Raw genomic sequence first — 26,545 nt, 5'->3', positions numbered from 1 at the left:
GGGGATAATCCAAAACAGCATACAAAACAGCAGGAGGGACATGTCTGTGTTGCAGCTTGTTGAAGTGAGGTGTTTAGAGAAGGAGGTGTTTAGAGGAAAAAGATAGATAACTTTTTTGATAAATGTAATCACCACTGAGGTTACTGTCAGTGGTTATCTTCATCATTATCTTGTATTTATCTCTTTTTTTTCTTCTCCTTTTTAAAATTTTCAGATTGCTTGACTTCAGATAGCCTAAATACACACAGGGTGCAGGAATATGCAAGGAGACCGTGCTAAAAATTACACCAACAAATGCGAGCACACCCTTTTTTCTTTCTTAAAATTGCTAGTGAGTGCTGGTGTCAGGAATACACAGAGAGCAGAAGAGTAAGCAAGCTAGACAGATTCTTTAGAAAACAGGCTACTGAAAAAAGCAACTTCTGATTTGCTTGAAATGCAGCATTTGTACCCTTGGTTTTCTTCTAAATAGTCGAAATTCCCATAAAATTAAATTGATTTGGACATTGACTGAAAAGAATCATTTCGCTTCTCTCCAAATACTGGTTTGCTGTGAGATCAGAGTAGTTTAATTTGGATGAACAGTTTGCCATCAGCATTTGAACATATGCTTGAATTTAACAAAATAATTGCTTTCCAGCGAAGTGTTTCTGTTTGTCTGAATCCTCGTTTTTCTGGTGGAGCACTGTTCCACCAGCGCACGTTCCAGCTGGACAGCCCTGCCTTGTGTTCCTGGTGCGCATCATCTGAAGCAAACTGTACTCCCTGCTTCTCACTGAGAACTCACTCTTGCAGGCCTTATCGACGCAGCATGACCTATTTGCATAGTGATTTTACTATCAGAAGATATTTGCATGCTCTCCTGCTGCTTTTCCCCCAAGCAGGAACAGCGTTGCGAGAATTTTTCAACAAGGAAATTATTGTATAGCATTCGGCCTGCCAACAGGTCAAGCGTATGCAGATAAATTTACATCTCTTTGCCGTGTTTCTTACTCAATCTGATCTCCTGCTGACTGTGGTGAAAGATTTGGGTATGCAAAAAACACTTTTTTTTTTTTTTTTTAGGTGTTAACTAGGAGTGGGTGAAGCTAGAGTCTTCAGTATGAACCAGCTGCAACAATGCCTGTTTTCTTTGGCTCTCCTTTTATTAAAATGGTGTTCATGGGGAACAGTGCTTACGTAAATTCCTTTTTTTTGTAGAATGACGGGCCTTGCTGTCAGAGCTGAAGTACCAAGCAGAGAAAGCCCAGAGGGGACCAAGAGAGAAGCAGGAGTTAGGGCAGCCTTGTGCACTCTCCCTCTCACGGCAGGAGCCTGAGGACACAGGGCCCCCACCTGTCCTAGCTTTCTGGAAAAGGAATTAGCAGATAGTGAGGAGCTGACAGAATTTTGACAACAGGAATTCAGTGAGTCAGCAAACACATCTTTATTGGCGTGAGCAGTGGTCTGCTGCTGGCGATGTCTGGATTAGTCAGCCAGGAACCAGCCTGGATTGTTTGTGTCTCAGTTATTGATAACTCAAACATACAGCTTTCAGAGCATGAGACTTCTTCACAAATCACTGGCTCTTCGTTATTCGTGTTGGGTGACTAGGTGCCTTTCACACAAAGACAGGACACCTGCGTGGACAACCCCTCCTTTTCAGTGAGAGCAGCTGAGCTGCGTTACCTACCAGTTAGCACTGTGGAGGCTGATGGTGCAGCAGTTCTGGGGGAGGTACAGGCTACAGTTCAGACCCTTTCAGTGAAAGAGAACAGAGCCCGTGTGCTCACAGTGGACTGTGCTTGATGTTCAGCATGCCCTTCTGCTTCCAGGTACACTATGCTGTTGACAAACTTCTGCCAGACCCCACGTGGCACAGTGAGGTGCAAATTAAATTTTGACTCTGGTGTTCTGCTTGCAAATATAGTGAACATTTGTTCTGATTTGGCAGGAAGAAGGAAGTAAAAGTGTATAGAGTGTATTCTGATTTTATTTGCACCCATTTTATGCTTGTATTGTTATGTTTTGGTGCTGGGTGAAGCCCAAATGCAAGCTGTCCCAAGGCATGGTTTCTGTCCTTACTGTCTGATGTTCAGTAAATTATTGTTCTTAGAAGCAAAGACATATGCTGGTTCCTGCACCTGTGTTTCATTCTGCAGAGGGAGGTGCTTCACCCTCCCCAAGATCAGTTGAGCTTTTCCAGCAGCTGCTTCAAGTGTTGACATGCAGGCATGGGATGTGTTTTATGAAACTAGAATCCTTTCACTTGCTGAAATACTCTTGACACTTGTTTAGCTACCTAGATCTCCAGGTCTGACCAATAACTTCTTTACAGGGCCATCTGCTACTGTCCCGGCAAGATGACGTTTTGGAGGGTCAATGCCGGACTGGTTTGTGAAGCAGTCAGCACAGCAGTGCTGGTTAGGCAAGGTGCAGGCGCCACCGCCATCATGCTTGGGTTTGTGAATAATACTGGGACCACAGCATTGTAGTTTACAACTTATCGAGATGTTGTCCCAAGATTTTGGTGGGAGGAGGTATGATGTATCCTGACCACGAGGGGTTTTTTTCTATGCAAAGAGTGACAAAAACGTTAATAACTTCTAGAAGCTTCTGGTGGGTGAAATTATTTTGTGGAGGAACCTCAGACTTGGGCTTTAGGTTGTTCAATCAATACTGTTCGTAACTGTAGGCAGTAGCATCTACATCAGATGTGACAGAAATTTGGAAACATGGGCAATTCAGGTTAGGAGCTCTTTTTGCCAATAAAACCGCTGAATAAATATACTGTTGCCACTTTACTTTTTCACTCAACCAGTGTAATAGTTTTGCAATAAAAGCAATTCCAAAAGAATTCTTGCATAACAGGATGAGAAACCAAAAAACTGCACCTCTGGACTTCTGTGGAGACTTGGCCTATCCTATATAGCTTCAAATTCCTTCTTGTGGTTGGAAATCCCCATCTCACTGATTATTCTTCTGGGGTAAATTACTTATTTTTTTTCCCTAGTTGTGGTGTCTCTCACCAGCGATTTAGATCTGGTAATTTCTAGGCCAAATGAAAATTTACTGTCCCCCACAGTTTTGAGGGGGAGGTCAGTTTGCCCATCTCCTCTTTGATTTCTGCTCCCTTCTGGAACCGGCAAGCCTGCAGCTAGCCTTCCCCTCACAGCAGAATTGTAATGTTTGCTGTTCAATAAAAGAAATATTTTTGCCTCTAACCACACACATCTTGCAGTTTTCTTTGGAAGACTTCCAGCCCCTGTTTTAGAACATCATAGCTTATTTTGAACCTTCTCCGTCTCTTGGATTTCATAGTCTCACTTTCTTTTGACTTTAATTCCTTTCATCTGTTTTCTCCCAGCCCCTCTCCACCCCCACCCACCCCCACCATCTCCTTCACTCACTTCATCTTGTTCCACCAGCAATGCCGTTAGCTTCTTTGCAAGCTGATGCTACTTGTTGTACTGCTGTCATCCTTTCTTTTTATTGGTGGTTAATCAAAATTTGGGGGTTCAGTGTGCTTCAGCCAGAAGAAAAGATTTGTTGATGGAATTAGATGTTTTTCATGTAACCCCATGTATTTATTATAATGGACAAAGCATTCCTTTCTTAAGCAGCCATGCCCTAGCTGCAGTTTCCCCGCTTCAATTCCTTTTGTCCAGCGTCTGGCAAAAGCCTTGTCTTGGTGGTTTTTCTGCTGCAGTAACTGCACCTGCACCAGGCTCTCGTGTTTGCGAGGTTCTTGTGTGCTTGCCCGCCTGCTGTGCCTGCCCAGTTTCCGCACGGGCTCCCGTTCTCCCACCGATGTCCGGCCAGGCAGCAAGTGTTCGTGCAAAGCCGGGTGCTGGGTGGCCAGGCAGCAAGTGTTCCTGCAAAGCCGGGTGCTGGGTGTCCAGGCAGCAAGTGTTCGTGCAAAGCTGGGTGCTGGGTGGCCAGGCAGTAAGTGTTCCTGCAAAGCTGGGTGCTGGGTGGCCAGGCAGCAAGTGTTCCTGCAAAGCTGGGTGCTGGGTGGCCAGGCAGCAAGTGTTCGTGCAAAGCCGGGTGCTGGGTGGCTCCCATGGCCGTTGTCCCCGCAGCCGAGCTCAGCCCGGGGGCTGCGGCAGCCTGTCCTGCCTGGGGCATGGTGGAGTGACCTGCATGGGCCCGTTGTGCAGCTTCAACTGGACACTGGCAAGGCTCTTGCTGAGTCACGGGAGGATTGTACGCGCCTAAACCAACTTTTTGTTTTGTTGTCTTAGTGGTCTGACCTTAATCTGAGCCACAGACCCGTTCTCTGAGGCCTGTCTTTGAGCCTTTCTTTTTGATGGTGTTTTCTGGGTGTTTCTGTGTTCTGGTGTCCTGTATTCGGACTGCACAATGTGAGAGGCAGAGATCACCCGATTACCTACGTAGTTACGCCCTGAGCCCTGCGTAGTCTGGAGGTGTTGGCACTTCCCACCCTGAGCCTGGAGATGTGACTGCTGAACTCCAAGTGGTTTGCCTCTGAGAGAGGATGGACAACATCTTGCTGTCACCACCTGCCACTGCCTCTGGTCTGTGCGTTTGCTTCAGCAGGCACGAGTTTCCTGCCAGTGAGGAGAAGCCATTACACCAAACCAAACCCCCTGAACGTCTCCAGCCGAACAGTGGCTTACCAGCACCCTGCACTGGAGCGGGCAATCTCCGAGGGGTTTCCTGCTCTCCATCAGAGAAACAGCAACAGCAGAGCAGTTGGGGTGCGCAGGGCTTGGCAGGGGATCGTCAGCAGAGCGGTCAGTGCACGGGGTGGAGTGGCAGGCTGCTGGGTGGAAGGGCTATGTGCTGTTTAAGCTATGGTGGCACATTGTCATGTATTCTACAGGCTGTCCTCTCTTCAGTTGTACAGGTCATTTTTTGTTATGCACCATTTTGAGAATACCAACCACTTGTTCCAGGCAGTCTCTCTTGCATAATTATTCAGAGAAAGGTAAGTAAGTGCGAGTGAGGGCTCTTTCCTGTGTCACTTCTGTTTATTCTCTCTCTATTTCGCCTGTATTTTCCTTGAAAGTCAGATTCCATCTTTTTCCTGGATGACACAGGGGGACTTTGAGAATGAACTTCCAAAAATGGGAAGTTTTCCAGATTTCATTTCTCAGGGACATACTAATAAAAGGTTCCCATAACATATGGAAAATAAGAAGCTGCCTGCCTCTGCAGAAGTAAGAGCAAGAAGCGGTCAGCTTCCCTGCTTAGTTCCAGTGTGGGGAACGGCCCAGAAACTTGAACTTCTCAGCTGCAAGATCTTCGCAGTTTTTCGTGCTGCGTGCTGGGTAGATCCTGAAGCACCTGTGAAGCCTGAGGCAAACAGCTGTATTCCCTCAAAATTTGTATCTCCAAGATGCTGGCAGCTTCCAGTGAACGGTGTCTTGCCAGGAAGAGTTGGGCTACGCTCTTTTTTTGAACTGCGGAGTTCATAGCTGGAGAACTGTGGGTGCTACTGAAACGAGTCCTGGATGCACACTAACAGACACGGCTGCCAAACCCTCAGTAGCATGGTGTCTGCAGCAGTGACCTGAGGAGGGGTGACAGCAAACCCGACGTGGCTCAGGGAGTTTCAGGAGGACAGTGACAACTGCAGCCAATTGCATTTTCTAACCAACGCGATGAACAGATGTTTTAGATGTTCCTGTCTCAGCAGATAGAAATTAGATGCAGATGATATGAACATGGACTAAAAGCTCTCTGTTGCAGAGTACTAAAAAAAAATTGGTTTATCTTCTCTCTTCCAGATGCAAAACGTAACTGAGTGCAATCATGAGATCTTTAGTGATCTCAAATATTCCACTTTGGAGTAAGTACACAGAATCTGTGTTTCCTTGTATCATTTTTGATCTCTAGCAATGCTGCCAGTTCTGTGTCACTTACAATCTTTTCACCCCATAGGACCTCAGAAAAACAAAAGATCAGTTTTTAAGAAGTTTTCTTCTGTTTTCAGAATGCCTTCTTCTGGAGTTCTAATCTTACGTGGTTACTTATAAAACTGCTTTTACATTTGTTTGGGGTTTTTTTTTTAATCAAATAGATGGGCCAGGTCTGAGGGGTTTCTAGGACCCGTCTCGTTTAGTCAGATCTAAAAGCAGGATTTTCACAATGTCCCAGATTTTAGGCCTCATTTTGAGGTGCCCAACTGTCCCCTTTCACAGACACCAAGTTCACATGCTCAGGCTTCTTTCCAGCACCAAGGGAACAAGTTCTTATTTGTATTCCTGCCCTCAAAAGACCAGTTTCCCTCCATAGTTCATTGTAGAACCTGTAGTTAACCTAGTGAGACCTGCAGATAACCTCATCACTTTTTGTGCCAAGTGAGAGACCTAAATTCAGGGTTCAGGGAGGTGAATTTAGGAAACGGGAGAAAGTTGCAGTGAAGTCAGATATTACTTTGATGAAATTGTTTTTGCTTACAAAGAAAGTACAAAGTCATTTTTGCCTGGATGCTAGTAGCAAAAAATTTGTTTACACTGCTTTTTCCAGAAGCAATTTGCCCAGAGTGTCCCTAGTGTTTTCTGAGGAACATATTCTCAGTGCTTTTCTTGGCTGAGTGTACATGTTTGTTTATATTCTGCTCCATTTCCGTCTCCAACCTTGTCTTCCCAGTATGTGGGAAAGAGATGTTTTCCAGCTTGGTGCCTGATCCTGTTCCCTGCATGTCCAGGTTTCTTTCCCATGGAGACGAGGAGGATATGGCAGGGGATGATGAAAATCCAGGTGTCCTGACAGGGAGCTGGGATGGAGCCGGACCATTTGTGCAGCTCCAAGAGTTGGGGAGTGCTCTCAAAACCGTCATTTTAGGTGGAGCTGTTGGCTGTGGGTATTACCCAGTCTGGCTTACGGCGGTCGGTGGCATCCCTTTACTTGTGTCTGCTTTGCACAGGTCTTGGTTTTGCCCGGTGAAATGGGCTTTTGTTGTGCTGCTATTTTTTTCATCTGGAAAAGGTATTAGTTGTGCATAAAAATTTTACTAATGAAGGACAGTGATTGTATCTATTAGTTTCAGTAGGATTTAATCTTAACCCATGATGCTGTATATGCTGTATTTACTCACTGTCGTTGTCCTCTGAATCAGCGTCTGTGGTGGTGCAGCCCCCCCGCCGGGCCACCTGGCGACCTTGGCATACGCCAACGTGGTGACTTGGCTTGGTTACAGCAGTAGTGAGTTGGGGTGACTTGGAGCTTTCCTTGTCTTGGTTACAAGAGCAGTGAGTTGGGACGATTGGGCACTGCTTCACCGTACCTGAACTCCTGCTGCCTGGGTCGTAGCTCTGGTGGGTAGATGCCAGGACTGTGCAGTCTGGAAAGTGCTGGAATTGTACGGTTGCTGCTAAGATGCCAGAATCACCTAACACATACTGTGGGCAGAACAGAATAAAAACCCGACCAAATTCAATGATCTTGTGACCTATAAACAGCGTGCCTAAGTGAGGCCCTTTGGGCTCTCCTGGACTGCAGTGGGCTGTGACCAGGATCTCCCTTCGAGTGGGATACCTCTCAGAGCTAAGTCTGGATCCAGCCAAGCTCTGAGAAGGAGTTTGGAAGCAACGGGGTCCATTCCGAACCTGGTGACTCAACAGGAGGGTCTCCCTTACCCTTTTCTGTCTTTAGTATTTGTATAAATCATTCTAACTCGCTGCTAACTAGGTTTTCCTTTGCATGTTCCACCCGTGTGGTAAGTAACAGAGTGAACCTTGCCATCGAACTAAGTCGCAGTTTTATAAATTCCTGCTAAAACCACTTTTTGCGCACACCTTTGACAGTGATTTTTTAAGCGCCCAAACCACTCATTTGCGACAGTAACTCAGAAGCCACGTGGAGGTGTGCTGGGATCTTGATGCCATCCATCCATCCAATTCTTCTAGTCCTTCTGCCGTTCCTCCTGGTGCATCCACACCTGGACATTCCCCTTCATTCTCTGTTCAAACTAGCTTTAATGTTGATATCGCAAGCCTGTGCAGCGTGAGGCACCCAGTGATGTAAAGCCACGTGTGCTGAAGAAATCCTCATGCTCATCTGGAGCTCTCTGCAGATTACTTTAAGTTTTTCAGGAGCCGGTTCTCATGTGTTGTTTCTGTGGTGTTTGCAGGGGTAACCACAGCAGCTGTGAGAGCCATTGACGCAGCAGGTAGAAAGAGGAATCCAGTTCCAGCCTTAAGAAGCACTAAGGGTGGAAATATCCCAGAACACACTTGTTTCAGATAGGTAAGTACATACTTGGAGGCTAGTTCTGCTTGGAAGTGAGGTGTCTGTGGATTAAAGAAATCAAGCAAGTCTGGCTCATAAAGCAAGTTTCATTGTTTGAAAATAAATTTTCCAGAAACACATATCATCCAAGGTACTTCGATATCTGCTTCCCATCTCCATAAGGCGGCTAGGTGTCTTGGTAGGCGTTGGACAGGGAGTCAGAACTGAGCTGCTGGGTCTGTTCAGCAGTCTAGCCTGACACTGTGACAACGGTTCTCGCCCGCAAAGTATGGACGCTGGATCCACTTGTCTGGCTCCTCCTCAGGCAGTGCATTTTTCAGCCTGACATGTTGGTATGAGATACTTTATTTCTGGTTTATGGTAATATGATGAGCTGTCAGGATTCCTAATGCAGAAAGCAATTATCCCATCTATAGCTGTGTAGATGGCTGCAGATGGTAGGAGCCTCAGAGTAGCAGAAATATCCATTTGTACGAAAAAGTAGTTGCCGCGAATGAGAGGTTAGGTCACTTAAATGATCGCTCAGAGGTTTTGCAAGAAAAGATTGTACTGAAAATTTAGAAAATGGGATCTGACAAAGTTCATTGGCAAGGTTCACTCTATTATTAAATAACTGCAATACAAACTCAAAGGAGGTTTTGAGTGGAAAATGATTCACACAGAGTAAAAGAAAAGCGTAAGGGGTAAGGGAGACCCTCCCGTTGAGTCGCCAGGTTTGGACTGGACCCTCTTACTTTGTAAACTCCTCAGAGAGGACCCTAGGTGCGGCTGGATCCAGAACCGGCCTTGGACCACAGCGGTTTATGTCTAAGGAATGTGCTGAGTGGCAGTTCAGGGTGTGCTCACAGTTTAAAGAGAGAAAGAGACTCACAGGAATTTAGCAGCTATTAATCACTGGTTAACTTAGCATTTACAGAGTGATTAGAAAGAATTTGCTATTTCGATCACAGTAATAGAATATTCTGTTTTAAATTGATTCATGCACACACATACATGTAATCATAAAAATTCCCCTCGAGTTCAGTGGAATACTCACTTCAAATCGAATGATTTCTCAACGGGCGAAGGTTGAGTCTCGAGGAGATCAGCCTAGGCAGTTCACGAGTTACTCTGAGCGGCATCCCACTCTGAGGGAGCTACTGGGCGCAGCCCGCTGCGGACCAGAATTGCTTAAAGGGCCTTCCTCGCTACCACAGTGTGTTGGGTCTCAAGATGCTTGACTTTAGGCATCAGTAATTTTCCTTCCTGCTCACAATCCACGCGATGCAATCCTGTTATTTAGACAGAAACTATCCCATTCTAGTACTGCCCAGAAGGTACAGTTCTGACATTTACCAGGCGGGTGCGACTCCAGGTATCGGGAGTTTCCGGTGCGGTCAGGGAGCACCTCCTCGGCCCGACTCACTGCTCTTGGACAACGACAAGGAAAGGCCAGGCCGTCCCGATTCAAGGCACACCAGCTCGCTATTCTGGCAGTGCAAGCGAGAACACAAGGTTGGCTGGTTCTGGGGTTGCCAGGGCGGGGGGAGGCTGCACCCCCACAGTGGTGGATAGCTGTTACCAAGTTTTTGTACCATGGTCCTTTTGCCCAAGGGCCCAGAGTCGCCTTATTTCATGTGAGAGTGTGTAACACAGTGCAGGAGAGCTCAGAAGAAGCAGAGCTGCCCCGTCATACCTGTGCTCAACAAATGGCTGTGAGATGGTGTGAAACCAGGGAGGTGGAGGGGAAATTGCTGCCTTGTAAACGAGCTGCTGATTATCAGGCTGGTCAGTCAGAAACGCCTATCCCCGGGGTACTAGGAAGGTATTTTCGGTGTGTTTTGGGGTGCAGCAATCTCTGGACAAATTAGGGGTGAACACGCCGTACTGGCTCTTAGGTTTTCACTTTTTCAGTTATATCTTAGCCTAGGCAACGGGAAAGCAAAAAGTCATTGCTTATAGCACCCATAATATGCAAACTCCTCCCGGGATCCTTGGGCACGAGCTTCTGTCTGTATGCTGCCAACAGGTAATGGAGTAGAGGCACTGGGGTTGTACTCACCCCAGCTTCTCTGCAGTGAATGCAGCTGTGATGCTGAGCAGGATGAGAGCGAGTACAGACTAGGAACCTAGGGAAGGTGATGGTGCTGAGGGAGACAGCAGCACCCTTTGGCTTCTGTAATCACTGCAATAAAGTAGTGCTGCTCGGAGAAGGGAAAGTGCCTCTGGGGAATAAGAAAATGACTCAGATGCACCAGCATCTTGTGACCACCTAGGAGCCGCTCATTACTCTGTGCTTACAAGACCTGTGAACTCACAGCAAAGCTTGAAAAAGCAGTTCCAGATGCCTGACACAGTAATAGTGCTGAAGGAGGGACAAAAAAAGAAAGAAAAATCCAACTGATAATGAAGGTCTTGTTCCTTTTCCGCTCTGTGGATCTGTGAAGGGCAGGGCACGTGGCATGTGGGTTGGAAAGGACTCGCACACTGTCTCCAAAATGCCACGAGCATTCAGAGCAGGAGGAAGGAAGAGTGCTTTTCAGCACGCAAACCACCACATTTACTGTGAAAACATCAGCCACAAGCGTGCATGCAATACACCAAGTGCCCGATGGCGCAGATTAGAGTCGAATGGAACAGCGCAGTTGCCTGTGTTCAGCATATATGCCCTGCTCAGTATGGTGAGGGTGTTTACTGAGTGATGTCTCAGTTACCTTGAGCAAATAAATGGCTCAGCTTCTATGGTTTACCCAGAAATGGGGTGGGGTTCAAATAGCTGCTATTTCTAAACCTTTTATTTGCTGTCCTACGGGAAGGAAATTTCTGCTGTGGTAGAATCTATATTTCTGTTTCTTTCAAAGCCAGTTACTGTAGGGTGCTATGGGGTTGAAAGTCCTTGTTCTCATAGAAACATGCAGGATGTCTTGTAAGGAGTCTAGAATCTGTTAATATATGGCTATCAGGAGTAAGAATAAAATAAAGCTAACTGTAAACGTACAAGGATTGCATAAAGCCTTTGCATTGACTGGTACCAGTTCAGATCGTCACAGGGCTTCATGGCCCAAACTCAAGCTATTAGATGCTGTAGTTAGATGCTGTAGCTCCAATCCTGTTCTCACTTCCCTCTGCTTCGAAACGTGGACAAACAAATGTGTTTCCCTTACATGATGAAACCAGGGAGCTACAGTCCTGGGCCCCTGTTTGACAGTTGGTGGCAATGGTCTTTGGGTTGATCTGAATGGTCCCATCCCACAGCAAACATTCACTCCTAGCCTTTGTTCCCTCTTGTTGCTTACACCAACACAGTTTTTTGTAGAATAAACGAGTCGAGAGAAAGGAGCTAACTCTTATTTTGCACTGCATTATTTTTTAGTTACCAGTTCTTAATGTGTTGCACCATGCAGCTGCACAAACGCTTGTGTCTGCATGTAAGACTGCTGAGGTGTTGGGAGAAACGAGCAAACATGGAGACAAGATAGGAGAAGGAGGGGGATAGCAACTTCTGCTGAAGGCAGCAGTGATGTCAAAAATTATTTTTAAATCTCACTCAGAAGGAAATGCCCCAGTGAGTGTGGAGCTGCAGAGGCACTTCACCATGCAGCAGAGCTGAGGCAGGCCAGAAAGAGGAGGTGAGGTGAGCAGAAGAGGTTAGTGTGTTTGCTGCCGCTATCCTCCTTATCCTAACAAGCCTCAGTGGTCTGGAATGCAAATATGAGAGTGGTGAAGAGAAGGTAAATGGCCTCCTGAGGTAGCAGGGGCAAAGCAGCTTATCTGCTTTTTTGAGCACATGAGGAACATTGTACCTTGTGGCCTGTCTTGTGGGTCTGGTGTTGTCTGCAGGCTGTTTTGGGTGAGAATCAGAAACCTCCTGCAGTGCAGTGGTTGAACTCAGTTGGAATTAAGCATGTGCCTTGATTAAATTCAGTTGCCCTTTAAGTGCTGGGGAAAATGTTCCCCTAAATATGTAGCTGCATCTTTAATATCAGGGGGCAACTATGTTGGAATTTGATGGCATTATAAGAATTTCTGCTTCATGGGGACTTACCTGAAGAGTATCTGTGGTCTTAAGCTGTCAGAGACCCTAAAGATTAGTGTGAAACAGGAGAGAATTCATGTACTCAAACATGTTTCCCCATTCAGATCAAATACTTGGCATTCAGAAATATTTGGAATGTGGCTGCTTAATTTGTGGCTTTTTTAAAAGTAGAAAATGCAGGATTTCCAACACTGCAGTTGTGAGGATATTTTTGATTGCAGTGTCACAAAGTATGATTCGTATCAGTCATATCTGATTGTTGATACTGTAAAAGGAAGCAAACCGAGCTGCTGAATCACATTGTTTTAGAGACTAAGCCTGTGTGCTGAAAATCAGTCACTACATTTCCCAGAAGAACATTGCTGGGCTCCAGGTTCCCATCATCAGCAAGGCTGGAATGCTGATCTGAGATGACTTCCTGCTTTTCGTTATAGATGGAAACTGCTGTTTGTGAGCAACAGGTAGGACTGGCAGGAGCCGGACGGGCAGGAGCCAGACTAGCAGTTTGCTAGCAGCAGGACGTGTGGATTGGCCTGAGAGGTGTTTGCTGGTGCCTGTGTCCCTACAGACAAAGGGGCAGTCTGCAAAAGCCTAAGTGGAGGTCAGCGCTGGCGTTAGTGGCACTGCTGTCAGCCCTGTAGTGTTTCAGGTGAAACTGGGTTAATGTCACAGGAATTAATTTTGATTATTTTTGAGCATCTCCAGAAATTTTGACCAAATACTATTACATGTATCATGCTTGGTCTGATTTCTTGACACTTAACAATCGTTCTGTTTGGCTGGACAGGAACTTGTAAATATTTTGTTATCTGAGAAAGCATCGTTAAGCAGAGGCTGTCAGACACTAGCACTGTAAGTAATCCTATACAAACTGATTCAGGCAGGTTGCCTAGTTCTTGTGTCTCCAACATGACTTTAATTTTCCTTTATAAATCGCATTGGATACTGATGTACAACAGACAACGCAGGCATGGCCATTGAGGATCAAAGTAAAGGTCCACTGACGTTGGTATTTTATTCCTGAGCTGGGGGTGCCTTGAAAAAGAACAAATACCTTGGAGAAGAGGAAAGGAAGAGGACAAGCATTTGGGGCTACTTGTCCAGAACATTCTCACACTCTCGCCAATTTTTCAGCAGGCATTGCCCAACTTGGATGACATTTCTGTGCGTCTAGGTGTCCTCAGTGGATTTTCTTCTATGTTCTTGCTGAATCTTGTCTTCAGTCTCTGTGCACTTTTGAAGTGCACAAAATCCCATGGCAAGAAGTTCCCCAGGTCCAGTATTTGTTGCATGAAGAACCACGTCTTATTGTTTGAACGTTGCTTCCTTTAGCTTTACATGATGGCCCTGCTTCTCATATTAGAAGAATATTCTCATACTGACAAAACTTGAATAAGTGATTGCCTCTGATCCTGGTTCTAAACTGCTTAAATATTAAAAAAATCTAAAGGTTTGTTCTCAAGCACCCGGAACCTGATATAACCACAGTTAGTTGTTAATTATGTAATATTAAATATGCATTAATGCCTTCCCAAATATTTATTTGTTATTGCTTTGAAGCGTGTATATAGGTCCTTCTTCCATTTGTACAATCCTTTTTCATATAGAATAATTGTCACAGTGGGAAAACAAACACAAACCAAATTCTGTGGCTCTGTCGTACAAAGTTAAGAACAATGAATACTGCATAAGGGAAGATATTATCATCTGAGGCAGAATGAGGTCAGACAAGTAGAAAATAGGCCCAAATAATTTTCAAATGTGAGTGGACTGTTTCTTTGAATGTATGCCAGGAGGTCAGAGTGAGTACTGAGCGGGGTGGGCAGCTTCCTCAGGGAGTATGGGCTGTTGACGCTGAAACTAATTTGTCAGGTTTTTCGTCACTGCCTATGTGTGCAAACACACACTTGGGTTTTAACAGGTAGGTGCCTGGGTAGTTTTGAAAAGCTACTCTGGGTTTAGTCATAAGGACTGGAAAAATTTGCTGGCTTTCAAACACAGCTCCTGATACCAGGAAGAGCCGGGGAGCCGCAGTGCCGTTCGTGGTCAAAGAGGAGATTTCAGTCTATGCGGGTATCGCTGGTTCCAGGGCGTTGTGGACATCTGGGGAGTGTAATTCATCCTCTTTACATATCACACCCTCAGAATGTGTGTTTCGTGTTTGGTGATGGTTATGTCATAAAAAAATTCCTAAATGTTGCAAAAGATAGCATTCCCTGTGAGTGGCCTGTCTCACTGGACTGCAGTGAACTTGCTGTTAGCACCAGAAACCTTGCTAAGCTCAGAAGTGTAACCAGGCGTAAGAGAGGCCCAAATTTGTAGGAAAAAATCCATTTACGTTGCGTCAGCAGTATAGTTTCAGTTACTGATTTCTGTAGCTTGGTTTCTCGGGCACGGTGTTGCCATATCCTTGCTTGCCATTTTGTATTGTCAGCGTGTTAACAGTTCACGTGCCATAAGACTTCACAATTTTACTTTTTGTGGAACATGTAGTTTTAGTGGAAATGCCAGAACTGTGTTTCAAACCCAGTGTTGTAGATTTTTCTATAAAGCCAATTTCTATTTTTTCTTTCTACCTATGAGAAAAAGCAACTACATTGGGCCACTTTTTTTCAAGCACATTGCAAGGGAAGGGTGGCCTACCGAAACAAACCGAGAAATGAGTCCTCTCTCCGTTTTGACTGCTTTCCCTTCCTGATCAAGAGTCACTTCTTGTCAGCCCAGGAGATATGAATGAAGATAAGCATCTCAGATGTCTCTGTTTGCAAATGGATTTTGGCTGTTCTCTTTGAAACTGCCTAAGGATTTAGATACTTCGTTGTCTCAATGAGTTTTGGGATTTTTTTAGTTTTAATTCACATAAATTTTGTGTAGTTTTAGTTAGTGGAAAAACCCATGCTGGACATCAGTGGAGGCTGAAATCAGAAGTGCTGCAGATGCTGAGGAGGATTTCTGCCCGGTGTCTCTGTGTGGGAAGGCGTACTGCTACACTTCTGTCCCGTGTCCAAGACTGGGTGGTGGTAGGTGACGCTTCAAGTTCTGCTCTTTGGTCCTTTCCTGTGCTCGGTATATGTTGCTTCTGCTTTATTTCTGTGACAGCCTGACCGAAGAGAGAAAATACGGCACTCATCTTTGCATGTGTAGTGATTGATTATCTCCCATTACAGCAGGTGGCCTTGCTTTCCTCAGCACTGGTAGATAGGTACTTGCTTTCAGTCAGAAGACCTTTCCTTTTGACCATGGCATTGATTGCTTCCTTGGTGCTTGCGCTTTGCCACCATGCAGCTGCTCATTCTGCTGCAGCCTTATTCCTTCCAGAAGTTCTGCACGGAGTAAAAAGGAGCACATGTGATCCAGGCTTTCGCTAGCCTGCCCAGTCTTACCGTTCATGCAATCTGCCACTGAATGCGTCAGCATTCAGCTAACGGGGCAAGAACGTCTTCGGTCAGTGCTTTGGTGGTGGTGATGCTTCGTAGCCAGAAACAGAGCTTTCTTTAAATGAATGGAAGAGGACAAAGTTGGTTTTCAAAGAGTGTGTGTTCCTTCTTTTTTGGATTTTAAAAAATCATGACAAAGTGAGACATGAAAATGTCCTGTCAAAAGTTAGTAGTAATCACTGCTGAAGATTGCTATAGTTTGAATATACACTAGCAGAACTTTGAGATGATAGTCTAGAGGACAGGCAAATGTGTGCCTTGTATGTGTCCTACACTTCCTAAAACGGTAAAGAAGGAAAGAATACACCGCAAATGGTTTAAAAAAAATGTTTACATTTCTTGGATTTAAGGTTTGTCTTCCTGTCATCTGCCTATGTTTTAGTTTCTCTTAAGTCATTCGTTATTTCCCGGAGGGAAATTCTCCCTGGCACCACCCAATTCCTTCAATTTGCCAAGTGTCCCGTGACAACAAGACAGGAGAAGTGAGATGAAATAAGTGACAGAGTAGCTTAGGTGGCAGAGGCTTGAGCACAAACCCAAAGGCCAAGCACCCTCAGCCCTATCCCAGGGAGCATCCTCAAGCCAGTGCCTGAGACTCTGGGCTTGCATCCCCCGCGCAGCGCGTGCAGCCTTCGCATCTTGTTTGTCCCGTCAAGGTAACCTGAACAGGCTGTCACAGGCATCAGCGTCGTTCAGAGGGCGGAGGGGTGAGCAGGAGCCCGGGGGCCTGGCGTTTCTCTTGCTTAATCCTGGGAATGCTAGTAGTTCATGCAAGACCCTCAGGCGTTTTCACACTTACGTCTTGATCCCGCTTTCATAGCCAACCAAATCTGTCAAGAAAGAACAGATATGAATCCAAGAACCATAAATACACTTATTGCCCTGACTTGGTGGCAGAGAAAAAAGTGAATGCATATCCATGCCCCTGGATATGAGAGAAGGCTCCCTTCTCCCTGATATCCTTATGTAATAAAAAGGTCAACAAATACGACAGAAACATTTACAGAGGAGCTCCCTAAAGATAAATAGAAATGGTGAGTATGTCAAGATTTACAATTTTATTGACATTTTAGTTTTAGCATGGACAGGTGAATTCTGATTCTCTTGTTTGCTTGCAATCTTGAAAAAAATGCGACCTCAAGAAAAGAAGCGGCAACGAAGAACTGTCAGTATTTGTGAAGTTTCATTATTTCTGTGGAAGCGTGTGATATATCTCTTTTGTAAAAAAGCCAGGCTCAGAGAGTGGACTTACTCATTTGGCCCGCTTATGAGCTATGGAGCTTTCAACATTCTGGAAAACAGTTGCAAGGAGAAGCTAGAAGTCATTAATCTCAGGAGCTCAGGGTCAGTGTTGCTTCAGTGCCTGAAAGTTGGTTTTGGCCTTCTGGCATTTTGTAGTAACTGAGTCAGAAAAGCTGCTTAACTCTGCTCTTGCTGCTGCCTCCTCAAGCACGGAGGGCTCGTCTGGAGGGAAGGTCATTAACTAGGTCCAGGTGCGCTCTCAAGACAAGCATCTTGTCTAATGACTTCTTCTTTCTGCAGATTTTCATAAGGTGTGTATATATGAAAAACAGTTATCTGCAAAAGAAAAAAATATTAGGTTTTGCCCAGTTTTCCTGTCTTCCAGTAAGGAATAGGAGGAACTGATAGACTGATAATGGAGTTGCCAATGCGCCCTTTGGAGGGAAAAAAATCTTACTTCACATATCCACTAGAGTCATTGGCTGAGTCCGTGGAGATACAGGCAGGTGGGATCTGGTCAACCTAGTACAACTTTTTTTTCCAAAACTTTTGATCATATTCCTTGCGAATTTTAATTTTCATGGAATAAGACAATTGGACTTGTCAGAGGTTGACAGTTGTTTAAAATAAATTGTATTTGTTAATGATGCAAAATTCTTGAGCATAGCTATATTGAAATCTGCCTGCACAGGGTTGTAGAAAGATGTCACGATGCTGCCTGTTTCATGGCAGGGCAGGAGAAGCCCAGTATCAGTGAGCCCAGTTACGCCTGTAACCCAGCTGTACCTGCACAGGAGGAATTGCAAGTGAGCTGTTGTCACTGAGGAGAGAGATCTGGGTGTCACAGGCTTGATTATTTTAGAGAACTGTGTACAGCGTCTTATGGCAGTCAAAAAGGTTAGAGTTTCAGGAAGCATTTAGAAAGGAATTACAGGGAAAAAAAGAAAATATGAGAAAATCGAATTGCTTTCAACAGGTCATGTTGAAAGCAGCCAGATGCGTGTACCTCTACAGCGTGTGGCTGAACGGCAGAAGTCATTGTCACAAGTGGCTGAGCAGGCCAGAAGTACAGAGAGCTTGAAGAACATGCACTGTAAGCACCATCGCTATGGAGCTGTGGTACTGCAGAGTTTGCACGTGAACTCTTGCCAAGCATTCGAGTTTATTCCGTCTGTAATTTCTGAATTGCGCTTAGATTCTCAGCCTACCTTCTAGATTCTTCCACACATAGTATCTTCCTCTCTAGAAATCCACAGAAATTATGAAGTCATCTGCACGCTGACTGGCACTGACAGTTATTATTAAAAATAATCAACTGCAGGTAATAGTAAAAATAAATTTTCATGATAGCTTTCAACAATAGACAGCACAGGCTCATTTTTATAGGTGGCAAAATTCTTGTTTCCTTTTTGCACACAGAAGCAAACTGCCTATTTGCTGACCCAGAATATTCCATGGCAGTCTGTATAATTTCCGGAGGATCCATTTCCTATGGAGTCGCTCATATTATCCTGTTGTAAACAAGAATAAATGCAATGCTCAGAACAAGTCTACAATATCAAGGCAGTGCTGTGTGTAACTTTCCTGGGATTTTCCCATGTTGTGTGATAACAACATAAGAAATGCAATCATTTTCAGAATGGGAAGCAATCCGTAAACAAAAGCAAGTAAAGCATGGATAATGTGTCTGTCACCTGATACCCCGCCAGGATGTTTGTATTAGTCAACGTTCAGCAGGGATAGTGAAGTGGAGGCCAGCAAACCAGTGTTTATTCTTTATTCTTCTGAGGAAGAGTTAGAAGTCATTTTCAGGGACTTTCCAGTATTTCTTCCAATGACTTCCTCTATGGTTTGCAGCACGTGTACATTAGAGAGAATATACTGCTGGCATTGTAAGAACAGTAACACTGAAACTCGAGGGAACAAATTAAGGTTTGTGATTGAGAAGGCTCTTGATAGAAGAGCAGAACTACAGCCACCAGGCATGGGAGGGCGACTTTGAGGATGGGGAAATGGTGTGAGGTGGTTGCATGGTTGGTTGGTTGGTGCTGCTGTCCTTTTGCCCCCAGACTGCAAGTGGTGATGGAAGAAGGAAGTGAAAGTGGTTTGGAAGGAAGGTGGTGTAAGAGACCAAGAAAAGAGCTGAGGACAGAAAGGACATGTAAACACCTCTGCTACGTGTAATTGTGTGGAGGGGAGTAGAGATGTGGATGGAGGGTGATGAATGCACATGGCGGCTGGGTGGTGGTGGGAGCAGAAGTTTACATGAGGTTGGGAAAAGGAGAAGGCGGACAAGAACCTGTAGTTTGCTGCAGTGGAATCTAAGGGTCCTTCCATTCATTGTGGGGCAAACGTCCCGACTCTTACTCACCACCTGGTCAGCTTTCTGGTGTGTTACACAGACATGCACGCGTGCACACACAGAGATGCTTGCTAAAGAGTCTGCACCAAAGGGTGCAGCTTTCTCCTCTGGCTTCTGCGTGGCCTGATAACTGGAGGGCCACAGGGCGTATTGTTCAGAGTTCAAGTGGCCAAACGCCTCAAACTGGTGCCAAAATAATATGGGTTGAGGAGAGGACTGACATCGGTCCTACTGCGAAGGGTCCTCGAGAAGAAGCAAGCCAAAGACAGCTCACATATTTTATGATCACAGAGTTGCCTGGCAAAAATCCTTCTGCTGTTTGAAGACTATCTAGATCATAGGAAGAAGTGAAATAAAAGTGTGCGTGCCTCAAATAAACAGGTACACACTAAAGCAAGAGGCTTTAAACCTATGCAATCTCTGTTGCTCTCAGTTCCCCTCCTGAAGATGCCCAACATGTTGCTAGCTTTCATTTGGCGGCCGTTGCACTTTGAGGTGATGATTTCAGAGAATTATTATGCATCAATGTTTTATACTACTGTCTTATGAGCTGCCCTGGGGCTGCTGTGGGAAGACACGTTGCACCCACGTTACACCACCCTGTGCTCCCCAGCAGCCCCCCTGGGACGGGAGATGGGGTGGTAACAAGGTGCAGCATCCCGGTTTATCTGCCAGAATCCTTCCTCGGTGGTCATAGGCGGTACGGGTGCTTCTCCCAAAGGGGCTGAGCATGATGGGGAGGAGCAGCCGGGCCTTGCAGAAGAGGCAGGCAGCGTGTACTCAGCGCTCTCCATGTCAGGGGTCAGAACGGGAGGCAGTTGTTGGACAAGGGAAATGCCTGATATTTGGATACCCAAAGCAAAGGTCGCAAATTCCCATTTTGACAGGCAAATAGTGGCCTTTTGGTGTAGCAAAGATTTGCAGCTCTGGGGCTGATCTGGACGCTGGCAGTGTTTAGGCATCGGAGGATAAAATTCTTTTGTGTGCAAGATACGTAAATAAGGAGCCTTGCACTACAGCCAGCCAGGCCCCAAGGCATGGGGACAGCCTGAAGAGAGCAGAGGGAGCCTTTTACCCTACCCGAAGAGTTTGTTACTGCATTCAGTAGTGTCAGGCTACCCAACAGGGCGACTTACGGTACCATGTACGAAAAATTTTCAGCTCAGTTCCAGAAACCAGGCTGAGGTGGCCAAAATGAAGCAGACTGTTTCCAAATAAGGCAAACAAAAGTGTAAAATAATAAACAGATAAAGAACAGATTTTTTTTTTATAGAAAACATTTAATAATACATTGTTAGGACAAATTACACTCTCAGAAGCACGTTCTGTGTATGTAAGATGCAGTTTTTTCCATTAGCTGATTCCGTAGGTAATTAGACATACAACCAAGTCCTTGTACAGAGCAATGAGCTTGTGAATATTTCTCAAGAAATGAACAGCAGGAATGGAAAATCCAGTAGAAATTAAATAAATTATCATCATTTTCTCTCTTGTATAGAAACTACTCAATAAATACATTTATAAATACCATGAAAATCACAATACATAAATACCTAACCCCCTGACTTACAGATTCTCTAGGCTACATTTCTAAAGTCAGAAATCACCGTTCGCAGCCTAGCCACAGGCTGACCGTGATTCGGGAGGCTGTTGTTGACACAACATACTAGTGCACTCCAGGGGAGCAGGAGGAATTACCGGTTTGCTGGTCTAGTAGCAAAATAGTAAGGCTTAGTGTAAACAAGCTGTGCTGTAAGTGCATTGCACTTAACTAGTTGTGTTTGGCTGAAGTGGCTGCCAAGGGTTCTTCATTTCCTCTAGCAAACCACTTTTCCTACTCAGCGTCTTCAGTGTCGATGAACAGCGTGTCCCACAGACAGCACCGACCATTCTGAAAGACTTTCTTAAATAAATACAGTTAAATAAATAAATACAATCCATAAATTAACGTAGTAACACTGCTGCAGGAGGTGGAAGGTGGCACGCTGCTTGACGGAGGCTTCTGCCAAATGCTTCCCTCGAGTGAGGAGCAGGAGCAGCTCCCAGGTTTTTCTGTCCTGGTGTTTCTTAGAGTGGCGAGTCAGAGTTGAGTTGAGCCCTGTTAAGAGGCGAGGGAAGAGCGTTATTTAAACGGAGGTTCAAGAGCAGTCATCATTGCTTAGCATTGCACAAATAGTTAAGGATGAGTGGTCTGCTTCCAACTTTATGTGCTGCCTTGAGGCATCCAGAGAATAAAGGTGCTGTTTGGAAAGCGGTTACTGAAATCCCAGCGTGTGCAGATCGGGTGCCTAGCTAGGAAACTTCTGCAGCAGGAGCTTCTGCATTTACTCGCATCAAGAAACTCATTAACTCTGAAATAGGAATTGTTAAGGCATGCTGCTGTAAGTGAGGGGACGATGAATTTTTTAAGCATCGTTTTTCAAAGGGAGCCAAACACTTCTGTGTTCCTTTCCCTCCAGACGGAGTTGCCGGTACTCCAGTGTTTAGTAGAGGCGTATCAGCTTGAGCAAGGACGCTGCAGCAGTGAGAAACACTAAGACTGATTCTATAATTAAGCAGTAAGTTTCCTTGTTCTTTAACTCTTATTAAGAGAAAAAGGAAATTATCACTAAGAAATCCTGCAAACTGTCTGCTTTTGGGAGGGTCACCACTCAACTGCCCAAACTGAGAGGGAAAGGGACTTACTTGGCCAAGATTGCCTTGATGATCAGCTGTACCCAGGGAGCAGTGGGCTCCAGGCACACCTCTCTGCCGTCCTTCAGGGTAGCTCTGCAAAACGGGGAATAAAGCAAAGTCAGGAAACTGCTGCATGGATTTGTTTTATTCACAGAAAGTGATATTACATTTTTAGATTAGTTAGTAGAAATTGATCCCAACTCTCTAGGTTAGACTTGTCTGTTTTGGTATGTGTTCCATGGCTGTGGAGACTAAAACCGCGCAGAAGCTGTGTGAGCCTGTGTGCCTGCGGTCAAAGCGGCCGCACATTCCCAGAAATCTTTCTCAATACATGTGGCACTTGGTTTGGAGTTGTTTACATTGGCAAAGCTTGCTCACACAACGGCTGAAACCTGCAGCGGTGAAAAGGTGGTTCAGCAGGAGAAGGATTTCAAGATTTTAGTCCCTTCTCCATGCTATTCAAGACCAGATTAGTTGAATTGTTTCCCTGAATCTGCTTGTGGGAACTTAATTTTTCTCTGCAGATTGTTTTAGTGGGAGTTTTCCATGCCTAATAAATGCAAGATTTAAACTACGTTATTACCTCATGTATTAAGAACTGACCAGTCCTTGAAATTCACAGAATCACAGAATCACAGAATAGTAGGGGTTGGAAGGGACCTCTGTGGGTCACCCAGTCCAACCCTCCTGCCGAAGCAGGGTCACCTACAGTAGGCTGTAGAGGACCTTGTCCAGGCGGGTCTTGAATATCTCCAGAGAAGGAGACTCCACAGCCTCCCTGGGCAGCCTGTTCCAGTGCTCCATCACCCTCAGAGGGAAGAAGTTCTTCCTCATGTTCAGACGGAACTTCCTGTGCCTCAGTTTGTGCCCATTGCCCCTTGTCCTGTCACTGGGCACCACTGAACAGAGCTTGGCCCCATCCTCCTGACACCCACCCTGCAGATATTTGTAAGCATTTATTAGGTCCCCTCGCAGCCTTCTCTTCTTCAGGCTGAACAAGCCCAGTTCCCTCAACCTCATGTTCTGCCACCAGCAATATTTAATATGTCCCATGACAGATAAATAATGATCAGTTCAGGAATATGTAAGGTCATAGAGACGGTGAAAACACGGTGTATTAAAAATGTCTCTTGCAAAAGAATGACCAGATCTGACTACATGTCATCGTGCTGGCGAGGCGTGAGAGCCCCTGCCGCAGCAGCGGCGCGTGGCGAGGGAGCGGAGGCTCGTGCGGAGCTACTTACATGACTTCAACGTTCTTGCAGTGCGGGCCGCTCTGCGTCAGCTTCACGTCCTGAATGGATTTGGGAGGGATGAACTTGGAGTGAGTGGCGATGCACTGGCACCGCAGCTCCGTTCCCATCCTCGCCAGGGCCCTGCCTGTGAGCAGAAAAGGAAGATCAGGTTTGAGAGGCGGTCCTACCGTCACTGCGCCGGACGGAAAGCGTGACTGCTCTGTTTTAACAACATTCTCAATTAAAATACTGCATTTGTCCGAGCTGCCTAAATCCTCACGCTGGAAAGATCAATTGCTTATTGGTTTCAGAGGATCTGATGCCCAAGTACGTTTAAAACTGAATTAACACATCTTGTAAAAGAAACCCCCATATTTCGTGGTCGCTTGTGCTGACCACGCTCTACGGTTGGCTGCATCGTTTTAATATCTGGATCGACAAACTGGCAACTATGCAGAAGACAGAGCCCTAGATTTTTTCATTAATTGGGCCTCTGTGGGTCATCTAGTCCAACCCTAGCTTGTCCATGCTATAAGTTCATATTGTTTGCTCTCCGTTCCCAGCTGTATATTACTTGCTTGAGGCAGTGTGATCACTAAGCAACAAATATGAGATCATAAACTGTTCTTTGCGTGGGAAGGGAGAGAGACATTCGAACACTTGTCTCTGGCTGCGTACACTGCCAGCGAAGCATAGAAACAAAGCCAATTTAGGTTGCACGGTTGAAATTGTTCCCACAAGATGTCAGTAACTCTTCAGCACAAGGGCTGCGTGATAGATTTCTGACTGAAAAGAAGTCGCTGAAAATCTCTCGAAAGAAACTAATTTGCTGAAGCAGGTATAGAGCTACCTGCCTGCAAGGAGAAGCAGGTCGGTAGGTGCCGAGACGACGCTGCGGCCGCGGGGGTCTCGGGAGGGGTTTGCTTACCGTGAGACACGGCCGCTGAGAGCAGGAGCAGAGCCAGGACAGCCACGAGCTTGCCGTTCATGGTTGGAGAGGAGCCTTCAGCGGGGTGGTTTAGCTCTGGTGCGGGGGAGCTCTGGCCTCTCTGGTCCCGGAGGATTGCCGATGCTGGTCGGGGCGACCCATCGTGCTTATATAGGGTTTTGTGCCCGGCGCCTCTGCTCGGCTCGCATGGAGATTGCGTTAGAGGAATTTCCCAGATGCAGTAAAAATGAGTCACATGACTGTTGTGAAACTCCTTCCTAGATGACGAGGAATTATTCTGCTGAGAATGATATAATGTATTAATTTATTAAAAATATGTAAATAATAGCCATGCATTCCGATTTCTTTTGTAGGCTTTTGTAAATGTTGTGCTTTTTCTACTACATACCCTTATTTGGCAAGACAACTTTAAGATGGTTTCAGTTATATTTATGTCATAACTTTTCATAATTTTCTTCAGGGTAATAACTGTTCTTCATAGGGGTGCCAGATCTATACTTGAGATATTTAATTTCTTCATTTATGGTGGTAGCTTCTACTTATCTGATTTTAAGCCACTGGAGCGGCAGTCGGGCAGTGCTGAAATCGCTGAAAAGCTTTTTCACTGGGGTCAGAATTTTACCTCAACATTATTCTGATGTTAATGATTTTAATTTTTTGCTGTTTTCTTTTTTTCTGTTCAAGTGGCATCTTACAAAGCAAATTAATCTCTATTACTGTCTGTTCAGTAAAGGAATTGAGGCTGCAGTAGTCAAAGCTTCCTCTGGGCTTTGGAAATCATGCCTGCATTTGGCATGTCACATCTTAATGAAGGATAAACAGAGGAAGCTTTGTGTGCAAGCTAAATAGCACGACCTGCTGAACGCGGCTGCTTCTGTTTCTTTGGTAAGCCTAGACATTTTTAATAAGTCTTTTCTGCAATGTTTTTCAGTGACCGCAACCCTCGGTCCTAGCAAAGGGAAGCGACATGCAGTCGTGCGGCACTGCTGTAGGCATTGCTGCTATGGAACCTTGCGGCGTGAACGCAGAGTGTTCGTTTGCTGGGCTGGCAGAGATGCTGCCTGGTGAGGGAGGCCAGTGCAAGGGAAGACTTGGGCTCAAATGCTGATCCTTTGCTTAAATGAAGGTTGGTTTTTTAACGCTTCTGGAGTGCATGTGATTAGGAGCAGCCTTTCTGGTTCGGTGCTGTGGAAACGTTGTTCTTTTGACCATGATGACTTCTGCTGCTCGTCATCTCCAACCTCAAGGCTTCATGTTTCTGTGATCTGTGGATTTATAGAGGTACTCGTCCCCAGCTCGAGGAGCTCCTAAAAACCCAATTATCTTTAGCATGTCAAGCATTACATTTTATTTATACTAACAGATTAATAGTTTGCCCGTTATTTATTATGGTGCACTGCGTACCATTTGTGATTGATTAACTTACTTGAGAAAAGGAACTTTGTGATGAATGTTTCTGTGTTTCCCATCATTGTGTCAGCTGGCCGGAGAAAAGACATCGTGAAGTTGTCTCTCCTACCCCTGGCTGAGCACTGAGGTGCCGATTCTGACTCCTCGTGGTGCTTCTCCTTAGCTGTGTGTCTTAGGGAGCGTTACTGAACACGACATTTAGTCCTCTGAAGGCGTGAAAAAGGAGAGGATGTTATCAGGTGCTGAAGGGTATGCTTTATTGTTTATGATGTATTACATTGCACATGTTATGTTAAATTAACAGGGTGGTGTCACCTTGCAGGTGTTGGAGCTGTAATCGGTTTACTTGGAACAGGTTTTGCTGATTGTTTTCTTTCAGGTTCTCTGTGTCCCTGCATATGTATGCACACACACAGGGGGATTAAAATTTGATTATGGATCCTGCTTTTTCTAGTTACTATTTGCAGCTTTATGATCTAATTTTGGTGTGCGCTGAAATGTCAATTATGTCCAAGGCAAAAAAAGAAAATTCCCCCTCAAATCCCCGAGTAACACCAAGGGACTGCTTGCCCTCCTTACCACTAGACTCAGCTATTTCCTGCGCGTGGCAGTAACAGATCTGCAGAAATCCCCAGGTCAAAAGTGAAGCCAAGAGCCTACTCCACCTCTATGATTAACTCTGCCCCTGAGCTAAGAGTAAGTATCTGTCTAAAAGAGCGGGATGTTTGTACTGAAATAAAAATCCGCTGTGTTTTCTGAGAGCTGAAGCATCTCCTCTACCTCCACCTGTTCTCTGATGTGGCACAGTTTCATGGGGACTTTATGAAGGGGGTGGAATAGAGGCGATAGTGGCATGAAGAGGTTGAGAGGTGAGATGAAGCCCGAAGGCGAGGCACTCCTAACCAGTGCTCCTGGGAGTGCCGTGCTTCGCCCAGGTTCTCCCTACATCCCTTCAACGCTTTGCCCAGGATCTCATCCCGGGCCCTGCCTATGGGAACTCCAAATCCATATCTGATTTTG

At 45.4% G+C, this 26,545-nt stretch overlaps 2 protein-coding genes across 5 annotated transcripts in view; one reads left to right on the top strand and one right to left on the bottom strand.

The window, feature by feature from the left end:
- Positions 1-8,103: 8,103 nt before the first annotated feature.
- Positions 8,104-26,545, top strand: part of RASSF6 (Ras association domain family member 6) — a 78,607-nt gene continuing 60,165 nt past the window's right edge. For 3 of the 4 annotated variants that reach the window (XM_075422058.1, XM_075422059.1, XM_075422056.1), the window contains exon 1: positions 24,957-25,000. The gene's annotated coding sequence lies outside the window, so the exon portion shown is untranslated. Of the gene's footprint in view, positions 8,197-24,956; positions 25,001-26,545 lie in introns of those variants that run through there. The other variant, XM_075422057.1, reaches the window with a different exon arrangement.
- Positions 20,550-24,246, bottom strand: LOC104331888 (interleukin-8). Its single transcript, XM_009937234.2, has 4 exons — positions 24,095-24,246; positions 23,176-23,311; positions 21,941-22,024; positions 20,550-21,353 (listed from the first exon to the last, which is right to left on the bottom strand). The coding sequence occupies exons 1-4, from the start codon at positions 24,153-24,155 to the stop codon at positions 21,323-21,325; spliced, it is 312 nt and encodes a 103-aa protein (XP_009935536.1). The 5' UTR covers positions 24,156-24,246; the 3' UTR covers positions 20,550-21,322.

This window comes from Opisthocomus hoazin, chromosome 5, assembly GCF_030867145.1.
Source record: "Opisthocomus hoazin isolate bOpiHoa1 chromosome 5, bOpiHoa1.hap1, whole genome shotgun sequence".
Taxonomy (NCBI): domain Eukaryota; kingdom Metazoa; phylum Chordata; class Aves; order Opisthocomiformes; family Opisthocomidae; genus Opisthocomus; species Opisthocomus hoazin.
The sequence above is the reverse complement of the archived record's forward strand: the minus strand, read 5'-3'. Positions and strand labels throughout refer to the sequence as shown.

What these genes read in the sequence shown, in the direction of transcription:
- LOC104331888 (XM_009937234.2), bottom strand. Translation starts at nt 24,155, where the DNA reads ATGAACGGCAAGCTCGTGGCTGTCCTGGCTCTGCTCCTGCTCTCAGCG. An exon ending in TGCAAGAACGTTGAAGTCAT is followed by an intron (nt 22,025 to 23,175) that starts GTAAGTAGCTCC and finishes CCCGTTTTGCAG; the next exon opens with AGCTACCCTGAAGGACGGCA. An exon ending in ATCAAGGCAATCTTGGCCAA is followed by an intron (nt 21,354 to 21,940) that starts GTAAGTCCCTTT and finishes GCCTCTTAACAG; the next exon opens with GGCTCAACTCAACTCTGACT.